This window comes from Dermacentor andersoni, chromosome 4 (genome assembly GCF_023375885.2).
Source record: "Dermacentor andersoni chromosome 4, qqDerAnde1_hic_scaffold, whole genome shotgun sequence".
NCBI classification, from domain to species: Eukaryota; Metazoa; Arthropoda; class Arachnida; order Ixodida; family Ixodidae; genus Dermacentor; species Dermacentor andersoni.
This window is the reverse complement of record NC_092817.1, coordinates 51,634,873-51,656,183: the sequence shown is the minus strand read 5'-3', so window position 1 is coordinate 51,656,183 and position 21,311 is coordinate 51,634,873. Positions and strand designations below refer to the sequence as shown.

Genomic DNA, 21,311 nt, shown 5'->3' with positions numbered 1-21,311 from the left:
TCGCGTAAGACAATCGCTTTCAACATAGGGTCAGCCAGCTATGGAAGAAGACGACGACGATCGCGCGAGCAATGGCACGAGCGCCTCTCTGTGACCACGTGACGTGTACAATCAATCACTCACGCACCAGAACTGTGGCGCAGCCGTGGCTTCGGATCAGAGCGTCATCAGCGCACCTGGCGCCGCCACATGCAGTATAGTTTGCTTGCCTCATCAGTTCACGTTGCGCCGCCTTCCCCAGCAGTTCGTGTCGCCGCAGTGCTGTCGCATTTACCGTAATGCCGCTTAGTGAAGAACAGAAACGCAGGAATGCAGAGCATCAGCGTGAATACAGATTACGCCAGGAACAAATGAATAACGCTGCGCAGAGCATCAGCGTGAATACATATTACGCCAGGAACAAATGAATGACGCTGCGCAGAGCATCAGCGTGAATACAGATTACGCCAGGAACAAATGAATGACGCTGCGCAGAGCGGGGAAATACGGCAACACGCTGCCGAACGCAACAAACACGAGGAACGACGCCGAGCCGACGCCGCACGATACCGACGTTCCAGGGAAAGCTGCATACATTTCCTTCATTTCCTACATCTCCCTCGTCATTTCACCCCACGTCCACATCCGCTGCGGCCTCTATATAACACGAGTGAACATTGCTTCCACTCGCCTCTTCTATGTCGTCTCGTGCAGGTCTCACTTAACAGTTCGGTGTTGAAATCGCGCTTCTCCGTTTCACGATTCTTTCACGGCGGTTGTTGATGTTGTTGTTGTTGTTGTTGTTGTTGTTAAAAATCAAACAAAGGTGTTCGGGGCACGCAGGCCCCTCGTTCTCGCAATTAAACCAAGCACACCAGCGCACGACCGACCACTCAACACCACGTCGTTACTACGAAACTCTTACGCATCATTCAGATAACTCCCTGAGGAGATCCTACGCGCAATTGTATGCGGGTGGATCACACTCTTCGTGCCGCGATAAATCGGCTATCGGAGTTTTCACTTGTGTAGAGACTATTCCCTCTGCCTGGTTACTGAGTAGCCCGCGAACAGGCCGAACATTTGGCGCATTATATCTGTTGAGTACGTTTCTTGGCTCTGGAAGGCCATGTTCGGACTGGATAAAAGTCCTGCTCCGTTTGTATCAGTTACTACCACATACAGGAAGACTAAAGGGATATAAGAAGGAAACAACGCTGTTATAGCTGAGCATGTTGGCTTTCGATATCATATACAGTTCCTTTTACCGAACATTTCTTGCGTATGCCTGCAATAACGTATTTCCAGCAAAAGCAGATTCGCGGTGTTTGATTACCGAAAGGTCACGGCACGAGTGCAACTTCGCCCCTCATTTTTTCCGACCTGCCAACAATTTTCGTTCGACCATCTGTGATCCGATTTAGCAGGCGTTTCACGCATGCGTGACGCGTCGAGGCGGCATATGTACAACTTCGGGGGCGTTAACTAGAGCGCACAGGTAGGTCAAAAGATACCAACGAAGTTACCGAAATTTTGCAGGCACCGGGCGCCACGTCACACATGCTGTGACATGACGCCTGGCCCCGCAAGTTGGATACATTGTTGGCTACTGCACATTTTACTACGGCCTGATGTACACTTAAGACCTTATATTGCTTCATGCCTTACATATCGTCGCATTTCGTTGTTTTGTTAACCCTGGTCTACTTGGTTCCTTCTTTCTCGGGGCACCGCGTGTCTGGATGATGCGTGTCTCCAGAACTATATTTACATCCTTAAGGGTGCTGGATTGTCCCACTGCTATAACACCGTTACCTGCAAGGCTATATAAAAATTGCTGCACACGACAGCACCTCCAACTATACATATGTGATGAGGGAAACCGCACTTGAAAGGCTCGTGTTGATTCCCGCCACCCGGTGCGCACCGAAATATCTAACACGAGAACTTGAGAGCGGTGGCTATTAAAAGTTTATTTAACGCATTCTAAAGGCAAAAGGCGTAGCTCATTAGAAACAGGACAAAAGAAGAACACAGACGACACACCTTAGCCCCAAACAGGTGTGTCGTCTGTGTCCTTTTGTACCGTTTCTGATGCGCTACGCCTTTGCCTCCATCATGATATACCAACAAGCCGAATGCGCCACTTTAGTTCACGTACTTTTTCGTGTTTCCATCCTATCATGTCGTTTGCCACAAAAGCTCGCCAAAAAGAAAAGGAAACTTCGTTTGTCCCCATCAAAGAAACGATATTACCCCTTATCAAGGGTGAGGGCGTTAGCCACGAGGCAAACCAAGCAGCCTTTATATACCCATAATGGTGTTAAATTGCTCATCGCATACACTCTTAAGCAAAATTACATCATTTAGGTCGTATCTTGCTACACAACGATAATCGTCATCTGTCTTGTCCGCATTTCCTTTCTTTAACGCTGCGAGCCCAGTACTTCGAAGTCACGAACGGCATGCGCGTTATCTCTGCATGACAGAGCATTCTCGACAGGAAAGCAGCGGGCGCGGCGTTTTCAAGAAAGGAAACGCAAGCACGGCAGATGACGATTATCGTTGTGTGTCAGATATACACCCCAAAGGGTGTACCTTTGTCTAGTACCCCTGTCACATCGGACATTCTAATGCCATGAGATTCGAATGACATTCGATGCAACGAATGTCATTCAATCCATGGTGGTGCTACACAAGAAAAATTAATGTCATTCGGTCATGATATCAATGGCGATCATCGCAAAAAAAAAATTGTGAGAAAAGTAGAACAAGCATTGTGTAGGATGTCGGAATGACACAAAACAACACATATACAAAACTTCTAATTCCAGAATCTCTGGCCACTAAGCCAAAACAAGGCTTAACCAGCTTAATAGCCATAGCCAAAAAATTACAGATGAGCAATATGACTGACATGGCAGCGCTGAACGATGATGCTCAGTTACAGTAGGGGAAGCGGTTAGTTGATGTGTGCTTTCCATTACGTGCAACGCATACTTTTCAGAGGAAGAGGCTCGATCATCAAATAGATGCAGATGCCATTTGAGACGCCAAAAACATACGCACAGAGGCACCCGATTGTTTACAGTATGGCCGACTAGTAAAGCGACGGCCGCCACACGCCACTGAGGTGGAGAGTAAAAACATTTTGTGACAGCCTGCCGTACAATCTTTCTCTAGTTAAAATGCCATATTTCTTAAACCACGCCAAATTAATTGCCTCTTTGCACGAGTGCTTCTGAAATTACGAACGCTCAATGTCATATTTTGCCTTGTCTCTGGGGTGGAGTATACATTCGCTTCGACTGTAAAGCCGAATGAGTTTCTCGAACTCATTCGACAGCAGAAGTCATTCGATTCTAATGACATTAAATATCGCTGTGTAGTCGCCGAATAATGTCATTTGATGCTAATGCCATTCGATTCTAATGACATTAAAACGTCCAGTGTGACAGGGATCTCACACGGGAAGATTTAATGTCATTCGAATCGAATGGCATTCGCATATAATCCCACTAATCGGGATTTACACGGGAGAATTTAATGTCATTGTAATGGAATGACATTTGCCATCGAATGAGTAAGAGTGCAACATGTAGCTGGGGCCGCCGCTCGCCGCCTTGCTCGCCCAAAAGCGCCATTACTCACGGCGGGTGAAGCAACGCAGCGGCATGGCGGACCGAACGAAACGGTAGCGCACGGGAGCCGGCTGCAGGAGTGATCGGCCGTCGCCGTCCGAGATAACAGATCAGCAACGGCACGCATGCGGCGCCGCCTGTGAAGGTTGTGTGCATAACGCCACAAGCGGGGGTCACGACGCGTCGATAGGGAGCCCGGCGGGATGCGTGACACCCGAGCACGCGCCGCGTGGCAAATGCGGGGTCACGACCGCCGCGACCCCCGGGGTCAGCGGTGAAGCCTATTCGCCACCATGCCACAACCGGCGAGCGCGAAAGACGGCAGCAGTCACGATCTCTCAGACAGCGCTGCAGTCGCCGTCCTGCAGGGCCGAGGTGCATACAGTATACGTACACACACGCCGCGCAACATGTACGAAGGCCGGAGGAGATGTCGTGATCGCGCGATTAACGCCTCGATCGATGTACATAGAGTCTCACTACGCGGAATCCTTAGCAGTAGATGCGTCAATATTTGCCTCGTCGGCGCTTATGCGGGCGTTAAAAACAGTATAGAAGAAAAAAAAAGCGGACCTTCTTCGAGTTGCGTTAAATGATTTCACGTATCAAATGGAAGAAAAAGAAAGCTGCGCAAGTAAAAAAAAAAAGTATTTTAAAAGACCAAATGCATGACGTTGTGAAACGCTTCCCCCCCCCCCCCCCTCCTGCATGTTGTTTTTTTCTTTCTTCGTTCTCGAAGATTCGCTATAGGTTTTTGGTGTGTAGAGTTCCAGTGCCGTTGCAGGCCACATTGTGCGTATAAAGTCGGACACACGCGGCGCGTTTTTGCCCTCGCCGAAGCCGACGTCGCCGGGAGGTGTTTAAATTTTAAATTATGGGGTTTTACGTGCCAAAACCACTTTCTGATTGTGAGGCACGCCGTAGTGGAGGACTCCAGAAATTTCGACCACCTGGGGTTCTAACGTGCACCTAAATCTAAGTACACGGGTGTTTTCGCATTTCGCCCCCATCAAAATGCGGCCGCCGTGGCCGAGATTCGATCCCGCGACCTCGTGCTCAGCAGCCTAACACCATAGACACTGAGCAACCACGGCGGGTCCGGGGGGTGTTTCTGACATCACTGGCTCGCGCGACAACATCGCGCCAAGCGCGTTCGTTGAAATTAAGTTAGTTTGCCGGTCAGCTTAGTATACATCTGGTACGGTTCTTTCACATCAACCAATATGGTGCGAAGCAACCACGTCCATGCTACCTCTTTCATGTATATTGCATGGTGGCAATAAAATAACAATAATAATAATAATAACAATTATTATTATTATTATTATTATTATTATTATTATTATTATTATTATAATGCTACGACTGTGTTCGACTGCCAGCCTGAAACCAAATTTTCACCACGATGGCTTTAATTTTGCAGAGCGCTATTAACGTGGCGACCTGTTGTCGTGGTGACACACACAGTACGTCGCGGCCGTTTCCACGGGGCCGCGCCGCGCCGACGCAACACCCGCCGCATGCAGGCGGCGACAGACGGCGGGCTCCACGTGGTTCAGCGCTTTAAGAACTCAAAAGGAGCCTAAAGTGGCGCTAAATGTGTCCACGTCACCCGTCGAACCCCCTCCCCTCCTTCACCACAACGTTTACTGACAATATCAAACCACGTGCTTTGTGGTCAGGTAACGAAATAGTCGCCATGTCTTGAATTCACTACTAGATGAAAACAACCGCGCCTTTTTTTTTCTTTCTTAATTGAAAAACCGAGCAAGTAACCGCGACAAGTGCTATACTGAACGATCCGGGCTATAAAGTGCGATCTTGGTGCGAAATACTAGTAAATTCAATTCAGCTGAAAGCACAAAGTCTTTTCTGATAGGTTTTTAAAGGGAAAGCAGATTCCTATAGAACGCTACTTCAGTATACGTTATACTGCTAGTGCATCCTTCCTTTTTGCTCGATTACTCAAGTTGTCGATAAGTAAGTGCCAGCTCACTTGGAATCTGCAATCATCTAAATACCACGACGTCCGTTTTAACGATCAAATGGGAAGACCAAGAGCAACGCTGTCTACAAATAAGCACGCTGAGAGCAAGTTTATATAGAGCGCCCCTCACACTTACATATATATCGACCTATTAGGAGATATGACCCAATTATACAAAGTGTGTACAGCGGGCCAGTTGTCGAAGAGGGGGGGCTCGACGCTTCGCCGAGAAAGTATCGACTGCTATGGCGGCATGCACGAGCCCCAACAACAATGCGCAGCCGACGAGAAATAACGGAGGGGAAGGAGGCAGCGCGCGGCGGCGGCGGCGTGAATGACACGCACTCACACACACGCACACACCCCGCCCGCTCTCTAATTAAACGGCCGGCCCGTCACGCCCACCATTCAGTTTAGCTTCGAGGGCTCCGTCTCTATTTGCACACAGGCGACGAGGACGAGCGTAAAGGGCGCAACGGCAAGGAGCGGCGCGACTGCGTGTTCACGCAGTATACGCGCGAATTAAACAAGACGACTTTCACGGACATTTCACGTAGAAAAGAAAAATTGACAAACAAACAAACAATCAAACAAAAAGCCACCCTAAAGGAACCTATAGGACTTGAAAAACGCTGAAAATCAAGAAAAGGTGACATTTCGTTTAAGCCCCATCGAGGACTGACTTGTTTACTAAAACAGGGTGAAGTCTCTAGACCCCTATATACTCCGTACGCAGTCATCTAATTCCGCATGTCTTCCGCGTCAATCACACGGAACGTCTACTGAAGTGATAAGGGTTCCTTGAAAGTTCCGAATAGCTTCGGCAAGTATGGTGCAGAAATCGCTCAGAATTGCATTATGGCTGACGCGCGACAAGATGAAAAACGGAATAGAACGATGCGGTTAACTTTTCTTGTCTGCGTTTTTTTTTTTCCTTCTTTTATGTTTCACTCTCACTCCATCTCTTGTCTTTGTCGTCCGGTGAAATGGTACCAACAGCCAATCCTCATCAGCTAGCAAATGTTCTTCCACAAAGCTGAGAGATGGAGAGAGAGCGAGAGATTTATTTACAGAAAGGCAGGGAGGTCGGCCTGCGCTATAACTTGCTCTAGCCTTTACTTCAATAAGGAATTAGAGGGCTCGATAAGGCGTGATTAGTTTTACTTGCTCTGGCCTATACTTCAATAAGGAATTAGAGGGCTCGATAAGGCGTGATTAGTTTTAAAGATGCCGTCGGGAATCTGATTTAGCAGGGTTTTCAATCACGAACAAAATTAAAAGAAAGAAAATCTCTCTAGACATTCGAAAACGACCGATAAGATTTGCTAAACGCGTTCACACCGACCCCACACGAAAAGATGACGCCGGGACAGCGCGTTACGCAAACAGCGAAATCTCTCTTGGCTACACTACTGGTAGCGCCATCTATCGCGTCCTGAAGGAACAGTTCTCGCATTGCGACCGCAATGGAGCAAAACACGCGCGCGCACTCCACTCTGGACACGACCATAGGCGCCGACTGCGGGGCGGGTTGGCCTGCGGGGCCCGATCCCCTTACAAAATTTTTCGGGGGGGGGGGGGGGGGGGGGGCAGACCCTCCCTCCCCATGGGCTATGCTGAAACCTACCCCATCCCTCCGCTCCCCTCCCCCCACTGAAGTGTAATTACCAGAGTTCTGTTACCCACATCACTTGAGGTTTCTCTTGAGTTGCCACTACCTTATCAGTGAAAATTTTATTGTAGCTAGAATCTTATTGCCTCATTGTTGGCGCGGACGTGTACCGCTTTTAATTCATACTTTGTCAGAATTTGCAGATTTCTGCAAATCTTTACAATAGGAAGACAAGCGCATTATAGAAGCACCAGCAGCGGCCAACATCTTTTTTTTAATTTCCACTGTGAACACCATGCACAGTCACAATATATTAAAATATATACACAGGACATAGTTTACCATATCTTTAGAGAGAAGGCGGTAGCCAACTAACAATTAATTCTAATGGTATGGATATAGCCTATGCACAGAGAAAGAACATGTTGATGTATGTTCACCCCGCTTCAAATGGGTCTGCGTGCTTTTTCTTTTTTTTTTTACCATGAAAAAGACGTGTAGACTTCAGTGACCCCTTCGGCAGTCTTTTATCAATGGTGTGTGCAATGCACGTGAGTGATATGTGTCTCAGTATTACTTCTCTTAACAGTAGGTAATCCTAACGACTCACGAAAAATAATAATAAAGAAGCGCTTCTAACAATTGACATTTATTAGGGAAATCAGAATCAATAGCAGTCATGCGCACCAGCACTTATACACGGACTCAAAAAAGAAAAGAAATAATAATAAAAGAAAAAGAAAGTAAGATCGAGGTCCCACGAAGTTTCTTAAGTGCAAGTATTACTCAAGGTTGTGTGTGTGCGTATATATATATATATATATATATATATATATATATACTACCTGTTATACCACCTGTTAGGCAGGGAGTACCTCGTAAGTTCTATAAGAGCCTATCTGGATGGATAAACACTGGGAACAAAATGTGACTAGCGCGCGTACACTACAGAACACGAGCGAGGCATCGCCGACGGTCAATGACACCGACACATGTATCGTGCGTTATTATGAAAGGAAAGAATTGTCATCGACTGTATAGAGTTCTTCGTCCACCTTGCGGTTTTCCGCAGAACTTATTTTTCAAACTGTACTTGGTTGGTTTGGTTAGAGTTCACGCTGCAGCTGTGCAAAGACAGCGAATGAGAAAGATGACGCGCATACGAGTCGTTTGCGTGGTTGTATTTCCGAGACGTTTAGGCCACCGTATCTGAATTGCAGGCGACCGCCGAGTCAAAGAGCTATGGAATGGCGACGCAAGTGCCAGATCCAGCTCCGGTCGCGGTATGTGTGTGCATACCGCGTGCCGGCGGCTCTAGCGTCAGTCCGGCACATACCTCATTACCGCGCCGTCTGCTGGCCGGTCGCCGATAGCTGTCTCCGCGCGCGCGGTTCAAGCCTGCCACCAAGTTAGGCTCTTACACGAACGGCGATCTATAGTATGTATAAGCCGAAGACATTGAAGGCTCCGTTTCCTGTCAGGGGTGCGGGGGTATACGAAAAGGAGAGGGGGAGGGATGGGGGGTTATGGTGCAGGGGGAGAAGAGAGGGAGTATAGACGACGTGTGGATGAAGGTTCGGAACGATCTGATGCATCTTTTTTTCTTTTCAGCCTATACGCCGACGGCCCGCGAGCCAATTTCGTCGGGGGGCGCCCGGGGCAGCGAGGGGGCCATCCATCTCGGGGGCACCTGCGCGCTCTCTCTCTCTCTCCCGGTCATCTGTGCACGTACGCGGGCTGCGTGAGCTACGTTATGCGCGAGCCACAGCGTGCACAGTATACACGGCTGCATGCTTGCGCAAATCGCCCTGCTCCTTCGCCCCCCTACTGGTCCTTTATTAATGGACGCCGACAATGACCCCGCGGGTCTCGGCTGCCCTACCATGCCCTCGCGCGTCGTACCCCCCTCTCTCTCCATCCTCCTCCTTCTCATTTGTTTTCGTTCATTCCTTTCCACTCCATTGCATATAAGGAAGAATCAAGCTGCAGCCTATATATGGAGCATAAAGCCCGCGCGCGCGCGCGCGCCTAGGCGAAACAAATTGGCGCCGAGACACGCATACGCACAGTTCTCGTCTGTCCAGCGCGAAGAAAAATTCGTAAGCTGCCCGCGGTGCATACCGGAACGAGATGAAGGAAGAGGCGGAATCCGGCGTTCTGGTCATGCGCCGAAGGCCCCTACGCGAAGGAGGAGAAGAGAGTGAGCGAGCGCGTGTCGTCCCGATAGCGGCTGCAAATAAACTGGCTTAATTGGCGTAGGAGAGAGAAACCCGGTGCGGTTCGGACACCAAGTCTCGGGCAGTCGCGAGTCACGTAGCCACCAAATTCGGTGCCAACACTTAGAAACTGTGTCGTTTCCAGTCGAATGCCGCCTCGTCGTCGTAATCGCGACGGACCGTTCCATTCGGCACAGTGTGGAGCCATTTTATCCATATGCAGTGAGTCAAGTTTTAAAAAAGGGCTCAATCACAGAGAACTCATTTCAACTGCGAATGTCAAACGCGCGACGTTGACTGGTCACCGATTAGGTTGTAATTTGCGAAGACCACGTGAGCGATCGACCTAATAAATTTATAACTGCGTTCTATTGCTTTTCGGAATGACTGCGCGCAACGTTGTTAGGCCTCTGCACTTTCTTCCCTCTCCACGCAGACCGCAGCTGCGGGCCACAAGTTTGCAGCCATCCACATCTTCAGTCTCACATTCACATATACCAGTCACGCTGCACAAAGGCACAGCACGAGAGACGGAAGGTCTTCCTTTGCGCTAACCCGCTTACGAAAACTATGTAAATACGCTTGACTAGGGAGTTTATACTCATCCGGGTTCCTACGTTGGGATATCCAGTTCACTTCTAGTACTCAGACAGCGAAATGAAGAACCTGGCCACGGTCAGCTGACAAGAACACGCGTACAAAGAAAAGGGCGCAGCGAGTGGACGAGGACCATGGCTTAGTTTGGCTCTTTACGGACCTGCAGGACTACGCCAAACGTGGACTGCAGTAACAATAGTGGCAGCGACTTCTTGCGACGCTTTGTCTGACAACAACACATGAACGGCTTTCTTGTGTCACACGGATGTTCTCGGCGAAACAACACAAGACCGAAGAAACTGCACGTTGTCCATTGCATCGGTGCAACGCACACAGTTACAATTACAACTGTTACCGTTATAATCACACCTGCAGATAAGAAGAATATGGGTAGTTTCTGCAGTAACTCCGCCCGTTCTCTCTCGTCATTCTCCGCGCCAATTCAACCCGGCTGCTCACGTTCGTGCTCCCTATAACCCAGCATTCCGTGAACGATAATCAGGTATACGGACAAGCTAAAACTCTCTACTGACATCGCACTCTTGCGTTTTACGTGTTTCCGTCAGCTTGCCGCAGTCGCCAGACAGTGCCTCAACGGAAGCGGCTCCAGGCTCCTGTAGGGATGAACTTTCTGCACTCAGATAAGCCTGCCTGCCCCATGGTGGCTTTCTCTTTTTATTTTTTCTCTTCTTTTTATAGAGCGACTGCAGTTACAACAGCTCGAAACAGAGTTTGCTGTGCCCGTCGCTTCAACCATCCTTTCCGTAACGCCGACCAATATGGTCGTCATCATTGTTATCGTGTTGCCAAAAAGAAAAAGAAGAAAAGCGATACTTTGCTCATCTGTCACACGGCCACTGGGAATAGAAATTAAGTATAGTTGCGTCAATGTACAGTTGGGAACTGAAAATTTGTTAGCGGTTTTCTGCTCAACAGAGACCTAAGAGTGGCGGTGCTTGTGCACGCACTATACCGAAATCGCAATAGGCAATACTTGCGCGCAGGAGGACGACGTTGTGTGCATCGCAGAGTTGTTTTCGTGAAGATGGCAGTGACTGCGATGGTGTGCACCTGTTGCTACTGTACTAAATGAGTTCATAGCCGAAGTCTACCGATTTCCTTCTCTCTCTGTTCCTTTTTTTTTTTCGTGGGGGGGGGGGGGGGGGCGGGGGGAACGTTTGCAATAACAAAATTATCTTTTTAGTAATAGAGTAAGTCCAACTGCTTCAACTCCTCCCCCCGTTTCTGATACGAGTCAGGGGAGCAGACAATAAGTGAAAAGAATGCCGTCTAATATACCTGCGCCCAACACTTGCTCCCCGATACCGACCTCCTGCTCCGCAAGCGGCCAAGGTATACCGTCGCTAACACATTCGCGACGCTCAATCGAAACACCTGCGTGGCCACAAGGAGCCTCCCCGCAACCACTGACGCAACCTTTCTCGATGCGATAAACAAGTTCGCGCGCGAGACGAAGCGAGAATTTTGGATGCGCCAAAAAAGAAAAGAAAAAGAAAACATCAACGGGCACAACCCTCGCTTAACCAGCGCGGTCGTCATTAATTATCACCGAGCCACGTATGTCACATGCACGGAGATGACCGCGACTCCGGATGGCCGGCACTTAACTAATTTGGAGAAGGAACTTTGTTCACATTATAAGCGCGCATATATTAGCAGAACCCCGCCCTGTCCATGCATGTGCCGCATATGCTTGCAGTTCTCGCAGCGTTAGTCCTTTCACCCGAACCCGACGATTCGGTCCGATGAGAAAAAGTATAACTTAGCCGTGCGGCATGCTACATCACGCGGTAATTAACTGAGCCACCAGTTCATACATATGCCCCCCAAACTATACATGCATGGGCTATATACGAGGGACGTCGTGTAAGGGCTTTGGGCGGATTACTTTTGACCCCCTGGGGTGCGTAAGCCCGCGTCAGAATCTCGGCGTTACACTGGCGAGTTCTCACGATTCGCTCCTGCCGGAATGCGGCCGATGCGGCTGGGAATAAAAGCGGTGACCACGTGCTGTTGTGCCCGGCCGTTCACCCCGCGACAACCTCCGGTCACGGATAACGCGATTACGGGAACCTCGTCAAGGTCGTTCTCAAATGGGACGTTGTATAGCCACCACTGGAGTAACTCGGCCAGGAGACGTTTGGGCAATTAGCAAGGATACGGTCCTTCACCTGTCAGCCCCCCAAACTGGCACTTCCAAGCCGGAGACGCGGTCAGATCGAGGATACAGTCCTTCACCTGTCAGCCGCCCAAACTGGCACGTCCACGGCGGAGACGGGGTCCGGGTGCTATCCCCCCCCATACCCGTTTTTGCCCAGTGATGTGCGTGTTTCCGACAAAGCTCCCTTCGGAGGGAAAGGGCAACGAACCCCTGCATTGGTGGGACCTGAGGTCACCGGTCCCCTGACGCCAGATTGGGGGAGGCGACTGAACAATGACCACGCAGGGGATAAAAAGAGCGACGGACGGCTGGAGTCATCGGCTGCTGCAACTTCTTCATGAACTCTTCCTGTACTACTTGTAAGTTTTCTTCTAAACATGTAACATAAACTTGTTTGTAAAACGTACCGGATATCGGGCCCAGCTCCACGTTCTTTTACTCCTCCACGATCAAAGTATACCCCTCTTCTTCGAACCCCGACTCGCAACAATGCTCTGCAGCATGACGGCAATACGCTTACGATTGCTGACGGCGCATGGCTGATCGCCTTTCACATACGTGGTTTGTCGTGTATGTTTGTCGTTTTCCCGTCCGAAGACGCACTGCACTCATGAGCTTTTTGAAGGGCTCGCATAAAAGGTGCTGGTATTATTTGTGACACTTTCGAGGAATTAAGGCTTCATACCTTAGGTAATCATGAAGTCGACAGCTATGTAAAAAAAGAAAGAAAGAAAGAAAGAAGGAGGCAGAAGTTTCGTGCCAGTAGTCCTTTAAAACTCGGGATAGTACGGATAGCTAAGCTATAGAACAAGACAGGATCGAGGGCCTCGATAGGAACATCAGGAAACCGAACGTAAGACCTTGTTGGCCGAAACCACGTGAAAGAGAGGTAATCAAGCGTGAAACTCCTTACAAATTTTGGCTGAAATCGATTGACTTCCCCAAAACAAATCTGGAATGCTAAAGCAAGGCGGACCGACCCATGTCGGAAGGAGAGAAAGCAGGAGAGGAGAAAACGCCCGTGAGAAAGCAACTGTAGCCAGAATACGACGAACGATGAAGCAGACGAGGCAATAACTAACAACGCAGTGCCACAACACGCTCTCCTAAAAAGCAAAAAAGAAAAGAGAGAGAGAGAGAGAAAGACGGCATCGCGGCACGTAGTCAGAGACGACACACCAGGGTGCTGAAACAAATGGCGTTCAGCGCGGCGGGCGACTACCGGTCTGGTAGCGAAAGCGCGCGCACCTAGCTGTAGCACCCAGCAGACACGTCTATCCTACGGTGCCACGCCTTCGGGGGGGGGGGGGGGGGGGGGCGCTTTCACAGCCGCACCTCCGACACACAGCATCGCAAAGTGGCCGCGACGACGACCGCGTGGGAGAAGAGACGACGAGAGCGGCCAAAAGGTGACGTGACGAATGTCTCTGCATCCCCCCACCCCGTTTCAGCCGCCAAGACTGCTACATATACTGCAGTGCTAAGAGGCGCACGCAGGAAGGAGAAGGAAGTTGGGGCACCACACCACTCGTCACTCAATCACCGGCTCTGTCTCTGCGGGGTCGCGCCGCGGAACTGGACTAATGCGCGCGGGACTCACACGATGTGTAGCAGCTTGGCAATATTTGCCCACCCCCGTTTTGTCTTTCGGAGGGAGAAAAGTACCTCGCGGCCCGCGAGAGGGTTGCCACAGCTACTGATTTATCAGTAGGTCTACTCATCTTTCTTTTTTTTTGTCCTATTTTTAGTGACTCGGTGATAAAGCTTCGGAATCTCTATACTGACATCTGGCGTTCACCAGAAAAACAGTAGCGAAATCCACTTTGTAAAAATTTTCTGCTTTTACTACTACTACTTTTTCAGCAGATTACGGTTAAGCGCAGTCAACTTTTAATGTACATGAGCAACAGGTGATGTGTGTCCTTCTTTCACTTTGGCCCTAAAGATAGTCTAAAACACGCTGAACGCTCCAGACATTAAATACCGGATGCCACCTGAACCTCTCTAAAACCGTTTTGAAGGACGGAACAAGGTGCCTTTTTAATAGTTATCGTCTTCCAGGTTCCCTGTGCACTGTGTTGTTTTTGAAATCACACCGTGTCGAAAATTTTCAAGGTCATTGTATTCTGTTGCTGCTTTGCAGGTGGCACATCGTAGAACAAAAAATAAGCGTGTGCGAATAGTAATTTTTGAGACCAAATGGAATATGAATCAAATAGTGCCAGAAGCAAATTAAATTAAATAGTGAATACTTTTCTAATAGCTTTGAAATAATGAACAGCCGTTCTCACAGCCGATCTTTACATCTCAGTATATTTACAATGTTAGCAAGTTTCTGTCATTACATTGCACATTCTGAAGTGTAGCTTAGTAAAGGTACAATTGGAGCATCAGGATCAAACAAAAATGTATTTTCATAGTCGGGGCTCATCGGAAAGCACAGACGGTAGCCGTTTAGCTGGAAAATGTTGGATTGTTGAATGCACCACTAAGTAACTTCTCACGCTTTATGTCTACTATGGCCGCCACAAATAAAATTTATTGCACAGTTGGCAATATGATTATTCAAAAACTATTACAAAAATATGTGTATCTACATATAGTGAGTACTTGATTCAAAGACTGAATGAGATAAGGGAATGTCCTATTCATTATTCAAAAGTTTCAAATATTCACACATCCGCTAAAGAAGTAAGGACAGGATTTGCGTCAGCAAAAAGTCCATTTAAAATACCTCTTTTACAAGCATAAAAAAAAGCTAGATTTATACTGATCTTTTAAGCAAAAACCTACTACTATGTTATTAAAATATGTGGCAAAACTGGAGAAAGAGGCTGATCTGTTTGTTTGAAAGATACAAAACAAATCATGCCATACTTGAAAGAAACACTTTCCTTTTTCAATATTTCCACAATTGGAAAGTGAAAAAAAAAAGTTCCCTCGCACAGACACATAATTATGCAACAAGCAGGATTACAAATTCGCACTCAGACTTGACTGCATAAATTTAAAGGTACACCGAAGAGAAAGACCAAGTTATTTCAACACTGCATCCCTGTAAACCCAATCCTTTCATCTTCGAATTACTGCAGTCAAGTGTGGATACCATAACTGAATTGAATAAATGCATTCTTCTCTCCCTATTAGAAGATCTATACAAACTCCTTAGTAATAAATCAAGAACAGCAAAATTGTTTGTGTTCACTTCCCTCAACATGTGCATGTATCATGCTTTCTTAAGATAACTAGGCATTGTGACAAAAGTTACTGCTGTAGTTATTGTTGAATTAACCAAGAACTTATTCTGTGTAAGGTAATAGCACGTCACCTTGGCATTTTCACCGACAGATGAGAGACTTGTATGTTGAGCATACAGTCCATGCGACAGTGTACAGTTGACACAGTGGCACAAGGATAGGCAAAAACTTTGCTTGCTTTCGAGCTTCTACAGGAATCACTTACTTCACAAAATAATGACTGCTATATAAAATCAAGCTGCGAGCTTACAGCAGCAGGCATGAGTTCAACAGTGGCACCTGTGCAAGCAAGTGAATCCTCAGAAATGGCAAGAATCCCAGCCAGTGTTGCTTTAGGTTGCCTTTGATACAGTATATGATTTGACTCAGGTTCAATTGCGCTTTTTCTGTCTTTTCTTCTTGTTATTATTATTACTGCAATGTGAACAAGTCCTTTCCAACAAGAACCAAATCGTCTCCATGGCATGTCATGTTCCCACAAAAATTATTTCCTTCACAACTTCACATGCTCTGTGCACTTAAAGGAACCCTGAAATGAATTTGACGATATTGTAATTTAAATACTGAGTCGTTAGGGTAGGTCCTTCTGATCATTAATTGACGCATGTAAGTGCTCCGCATAAAGCATGTAATTTATTATAAGGTTTCAAAAATGTCCATCGCTGCCGATTGCAGCACACCACTTGGCTGAATTTTCAGCCACCCCTAACCATTTGACGTAAATTGCCCTAATGATGCTACTAGGGCAAGCTGTCTGATTGGCTGCCCAGGGCGCGTCATCAATAATTTTTCCAACTTTATGATGAACAAATGTTGTTTGTAATAGTTGGAATGTTTAAATTTATTTCTGTAAGAAGAAAGTAACAGAAAGAGAACGCACAAGAACAATTTCTCACTACACTTAAGCACTTCCGGCACACAGCAAGCGTCGTCTGCTTGAGTTACAATGTGCTCCATTTTGACGAGAGCTCTGCGGTCAGTGTCAGTCTTTTCGTGAGCACCATGATTCGCCTTTGTTGTGCTGTGGGCTGCAAACATAGCAACTGGCAATATGTCAAGCTGTGACCTCATATCCCTCTGCAAGGCAGCAGACGAGCGGACTGGCTGCAGCACATCAGATTGTCGCTATCCGATCGGCACCAGGATTTGCATGTTTGTGGCCGTTACTTTACACCAGAGGATAACTACTACAATAGCGTTTCGCGAGTCCGGTATTCAGGTAAACGCAAGCACAAGTGGACAAGGCCTGGTCGTTTTACCATGCCGTTTCATGGGATGAGCAGAAGCCCAAACGTGGTCTGCATGGTGCAGCCACTTCGTGGCACAGTGCTCAACCAAACACAGTAGCAGTAACGAAGTGTATTCTCCTTTGCTGCAGGCGTAAATATTTCACAGGATCACAATCGATAACACATTGTTTTTGTAAATGTTTAAAATGTTTTACACTTGGTTAGAGCAATATTAGCTCTTTGTTTGGCTGGTTAAGCTCTGCACCACCAGGTGGCTGGACCGTGTAGACCACTACAGGCTGCTCACGTATGTCTACGCTAAAGTTTCTTCATCAGTTTGAATTTATGTCTCCAGCCATCTGTCGAAACGCCTAGCTCGTCTGTGGTTACCGGAATACCAGACACGTTCGGCGCTGCGACAGAATGCTCGCAATGCACAGTGCTTCGATAGCTCTTGCTTGGGGTCAACTGCCAAGTAGCTGGCGGAGAGGTTGGAGAGGCTTCGCGCGCGCTCTCCTAGAGAACCGGAAGTAGACGACACAATGTGCCATCGTGACGCAGAGCCAGTGAAGGCGGAGCTTAGCCCCAATCACTCAGCGAACGAGTTGAGGAGAAAATGCATGGCTATGGAGGAGGGTAACTTGTAATCAATCATCCATAGCTCTCTTAATATGCAATGCTTCACACAAGTTGTGGTGTGAATGATTTACTTTAGCTGTACCTTATGCATCTACAAAATTTGTCCGAACCATTTCAGGAGCCCTTCAAGCGTGAATACAATGGTCCAAAAAGCCCGATACAACTTTGGCCTAAATATAACAAAAATGGGCCCAAAAGGAAGTTTCCTCTCTTTTTTTTTTCTTGGCTAATGGGAAAATGCATACATAGCAGACAGTGAAAGAGCACAACAGCATTTATCAAGTGACAGAAGGCTCATAAATTACAACAAGCATGTTTATAAGGTGGAAGCTCAAGAGGATCTGCAAGCATGATGAAAAATAGAAAAAGAAAGCGTAAATGCTGAAATTTCTACCTTTCTTTTTTTTTTTTAAGTCACACAAAGTACCCGAGAAGCAATTTCTGCCTGGCCAAATGCAGCTTGCTGCCATGATTATTAGTAAACAAACAACGGTATATGCCACAGTAAAACATTAAATACTTAACACTAAAAAAGTACACTATCATCTCCATGGTAAAAGCCAACTCTATAATGTTGTGACACATAAAGCATTTGCACAATGAAGGGAAGGCAATGCATGGGGAGGCATACTGTGATCCAATGAGGTGAGGTAAGCTTCCATAAAAATTATGAAAGGAATAAAATTAAATATTGGGCCATAGAAGAGAAGGAATGACAACCAACAAGGTGACAAACCCCCACTCATGTGACAGGTGGTGACGAAAAACCTCAGGTAAACCAAATGTCCCAGATTCCTCGGGCTGCCACTGCAGAACCACCGCCCACAGTGTCATCGGTGCAGCCATTCAGCAGATTGAAAGGGGGCTGCCAGCCCTCAACCCCATCCCTTTGCTTGTGATGCTGCAGGTGCCTGTAAGCTTGGCATTTATGTTATGTGCGTCTGTTTATTCTTTCCTTCAATCATGACAATGCCCCTTTTAAGCAAAAATTAAGCTGCACTGCTTAGTATGCAAAGTGGGCAAAGAAGCCCACATTAAAAAGAAAATCATCATTGCTATATGTTTGGCTTGGTTACATGGCTTAATCGCTTGCCAGACGAGGTGGTGCATTGAAGGGAATGATAAAAATAAACCTATTCCATAGTCAACAGAACAAAAGTGGCAAACAAACAAAATTACACAGGTTCACTGATAATTTGCTGATACATTTAGTTGCATTGCTGACAATTTAGGATGTTTTTAAATAAACAGTGGTGGAACAAACACTTACCGCCAAGAAAGTCTGAGTGCTTGTAGGGCCACAGTTGAAAGGGAATGGCTTGCGCCCATCTAAGAGATGAAAATGAACAAACAAGAAAGCACCTGTTAAAAGGACAATTAGAAAAGGTGCCTGTGAGAACTATTCTTTAGATAAAACAATATGCACACAATATGTGCTTTTTTGAGCCTTTCTTTAGTGCAAAGTCAAAACTAAAGGTTTTGGTTTTCATAGGAATTGCGCTTAGCTCTCAACACAGTACCAGAGCTTTCCAGTACTTTCAATGATCCCGAAATGTCACAAAGTTGTGAAACCACTTTATATGATTACTAGGGCTGATTGCGCTGCGGAGTTTGTGACAGCAGGACAGGACAGCAGCAGCAGGGGCGTAGCCAGGGGGGGGGAGCTTATGGGGCTTCAGCCCCCCCCCCCCTGAAATTTTTTCGTACCATGATGCACCATCAACCATAACAACCCACGGCGCCGGAAATCATTCTGGTTTTTCTCTAGAATATATTTCTCGCGCCCGAAGAGACATTTCGGCGCGAGGATAGCGAACTCGGGCTGGATTTCGTGGCAACACCCATGCACCTGGAGTCACATAACGCAAAGATCCCCATCCGAGCACAAAGTTTCAATGGCGCTTTGATGGCGAGCGGGCTCGTCGCGGCATCTCGCAGAGGCTGCAGAATCTACGGAGCGCATGGATTTCAATTAAGAAACTTTAGAGGTATAAAAATCCCATAAAGTTTTGATGCGAGAAGTGCATTGACATTTACAAAGTCGTGCTTTACATTTTCAATTCCGGATCATTGTGGGTTTAATGTTCTTATTAACATTTCATGTCAAAGCTGCATTGACTTTTCTAAAGTTGTACATTGGACCATACAACGAAACAAGCCAAATCAATACACTATCAGACAAGTTAGCAAAGCACGCAGCGAGATCTGATGAGACGAAGCGTTGTGATGGTTCATATTTGCCATCATGTCACAGAAAGCAATATCAACATCTTTTTCACCTGCGCTAAAGCATCCATGTCAAGACACTAAAGCCAGCAAAGGTAACTGCGTTGTTATTAATTTTTTCTACTTTGAATTTTATTCACGAGCACACATTGAGCCTCTCCAATTTTTTGTTCTCGCTACCCGCGGGCTACCAGAGCCAGACAGAGGTCATGCGTTTATCACGTGTTGCCATGACAACCACTCAGCGCACTGCGGTGCGCGTCTCTGGTCGAGGGGATTTTGGCCTCGGAGAGTTTTGGACGCTTTCTGGCTAGCAGACAAGAAAAGGAAGCAATGGTCGCTCGCCGTCACCATAGTGGAAACTCGACAGATTGAAACGCGTTTGCTTGAGGGCATCACCATTGTTTTGGTGTTATTGCAACATCTACGGAAAGTCTTATCTCGCCAGTGTATAGGATAACGAGCAGCATGCATATGGTTCTCTCTGGACCAAGTGTCTCACGTTTTCTTGGATATTCCTTAGGTAGCTACATTAGGTGCCCCAAGTAGGCATTCGATTGTGCCAAGATGCTTTCCTTTGAGTTTCTTCATTTCAGTGCCCCCACCCCGCCCACACACACACACACACAGAAAAAGACATTGTTGCGGCGCAGCGAAATGTCGCAGGCTGAAAGTGCGATTTTGTTACTACCTTTACAAAAAGTAATGGGCCATGGGACTCTTCACTTGCCGGATACTCTTACCATATTATTGAGATAGGAATTAGGTGAACACTAAAGGTACATTCCTGCCGTCGCCGTCATGTTCCGTATGAAGTCCAAGGGCGATAACATCGTCAGTGCGCGCCACATGCTGTATGTGCGAGTGAAAGCGTAGCAGGGGTGGAGGGGGGAGCCGACGATGGTGGGCGTATTAGTGTTTTTCAGCTCACTGCGGATTCCCGTGAAATACCAAAAACACAACATGAAATGCCCGCTTGCGTGTCGTGATTGCACTGCTCCCAAGCTTGCCGCGCACAAACAGCCATGGGTGCACTAGCTGCCACTTATAAAGCGTTGGCTGTTCAATTTAAGCTAGCAACCATTCTCTCCTGCGCTGTCTAAACCGACTGACGGACGTGGTTGTAGCGGTAGGTGGTAATTCCAGACAGCGATAAACAGACTATCGAGCATCGCCTGCTAAAGCACAGGCGATTTCGTGATGCCTTTTTCCAACGAGGAAAAAGCAAACATGAGCCTTGCCCTAGTAGCTGCAGGCAGACAGAGACAGCATGCTGCAAGAATATTTCGAAGCTCGCACCCGGGTACGTGACTGAGCCCGACGACAATATTCAACACCTACGAGTCGTTAAGCAAACCGGCCGCTTCACAAGAAAGAGGCATAGAGCTTCACTCATAAATAATGAGGTTCGCTCCAACGTTTTGTCTTTCATGGCGGCTAATCCACACGCTAGCATGCGCAGCGTGAGTGCACAGCTCGGTGTGTCCAACTCAACTGCCTGGATGATTTTGAAAACAGCTGGACTGCACCCTTATCCCCTGCAGTTGCATCAATGCTGGGTGTCAAGGGATCTTTAAAAGAGACTCGACTTTGCAAATTGGATTTTGATTCAGGAGGGGCAGAATTCTGACTTTCTCACCAAGGTATCCAGACTGACGAGATGAACTTTTCCTGAAATTGCCAAGTAAGTATCCACAACGCCCACTACAGAAGTGAGCAAAATCCCCACTGGCTAGGAAGATCCCG

General features: G+C 47.3%; 1 protein-coding gene across 4 annotated transcripts in view; it reads right to left on the bottom strand.

The window, feature by feature from the left end:
- Positions 1 to 21,311, bottom strand: part of Uch (Ubiquitin carboxyl-terminal hydrolase) — an 88,971-nt gene that overhangs the window by 51,515 nt on the left and 16,145 nt on the right. For all 4 annotated transcript variants that reach the window (XM_055073750.2, XM_050184321.3, XM_050184320.3 and 1 more), the window contains one exon: positions 18,610 to 18,668. In XM_055073750.2, coding sequence (XP_054929725.2) covers positions 18,610 to 18,668 — 59 coding nt within the window. The remainder of the gene's footprint in view (positions 1 to 18,609; positions 18,669 to 21,311) is intronic.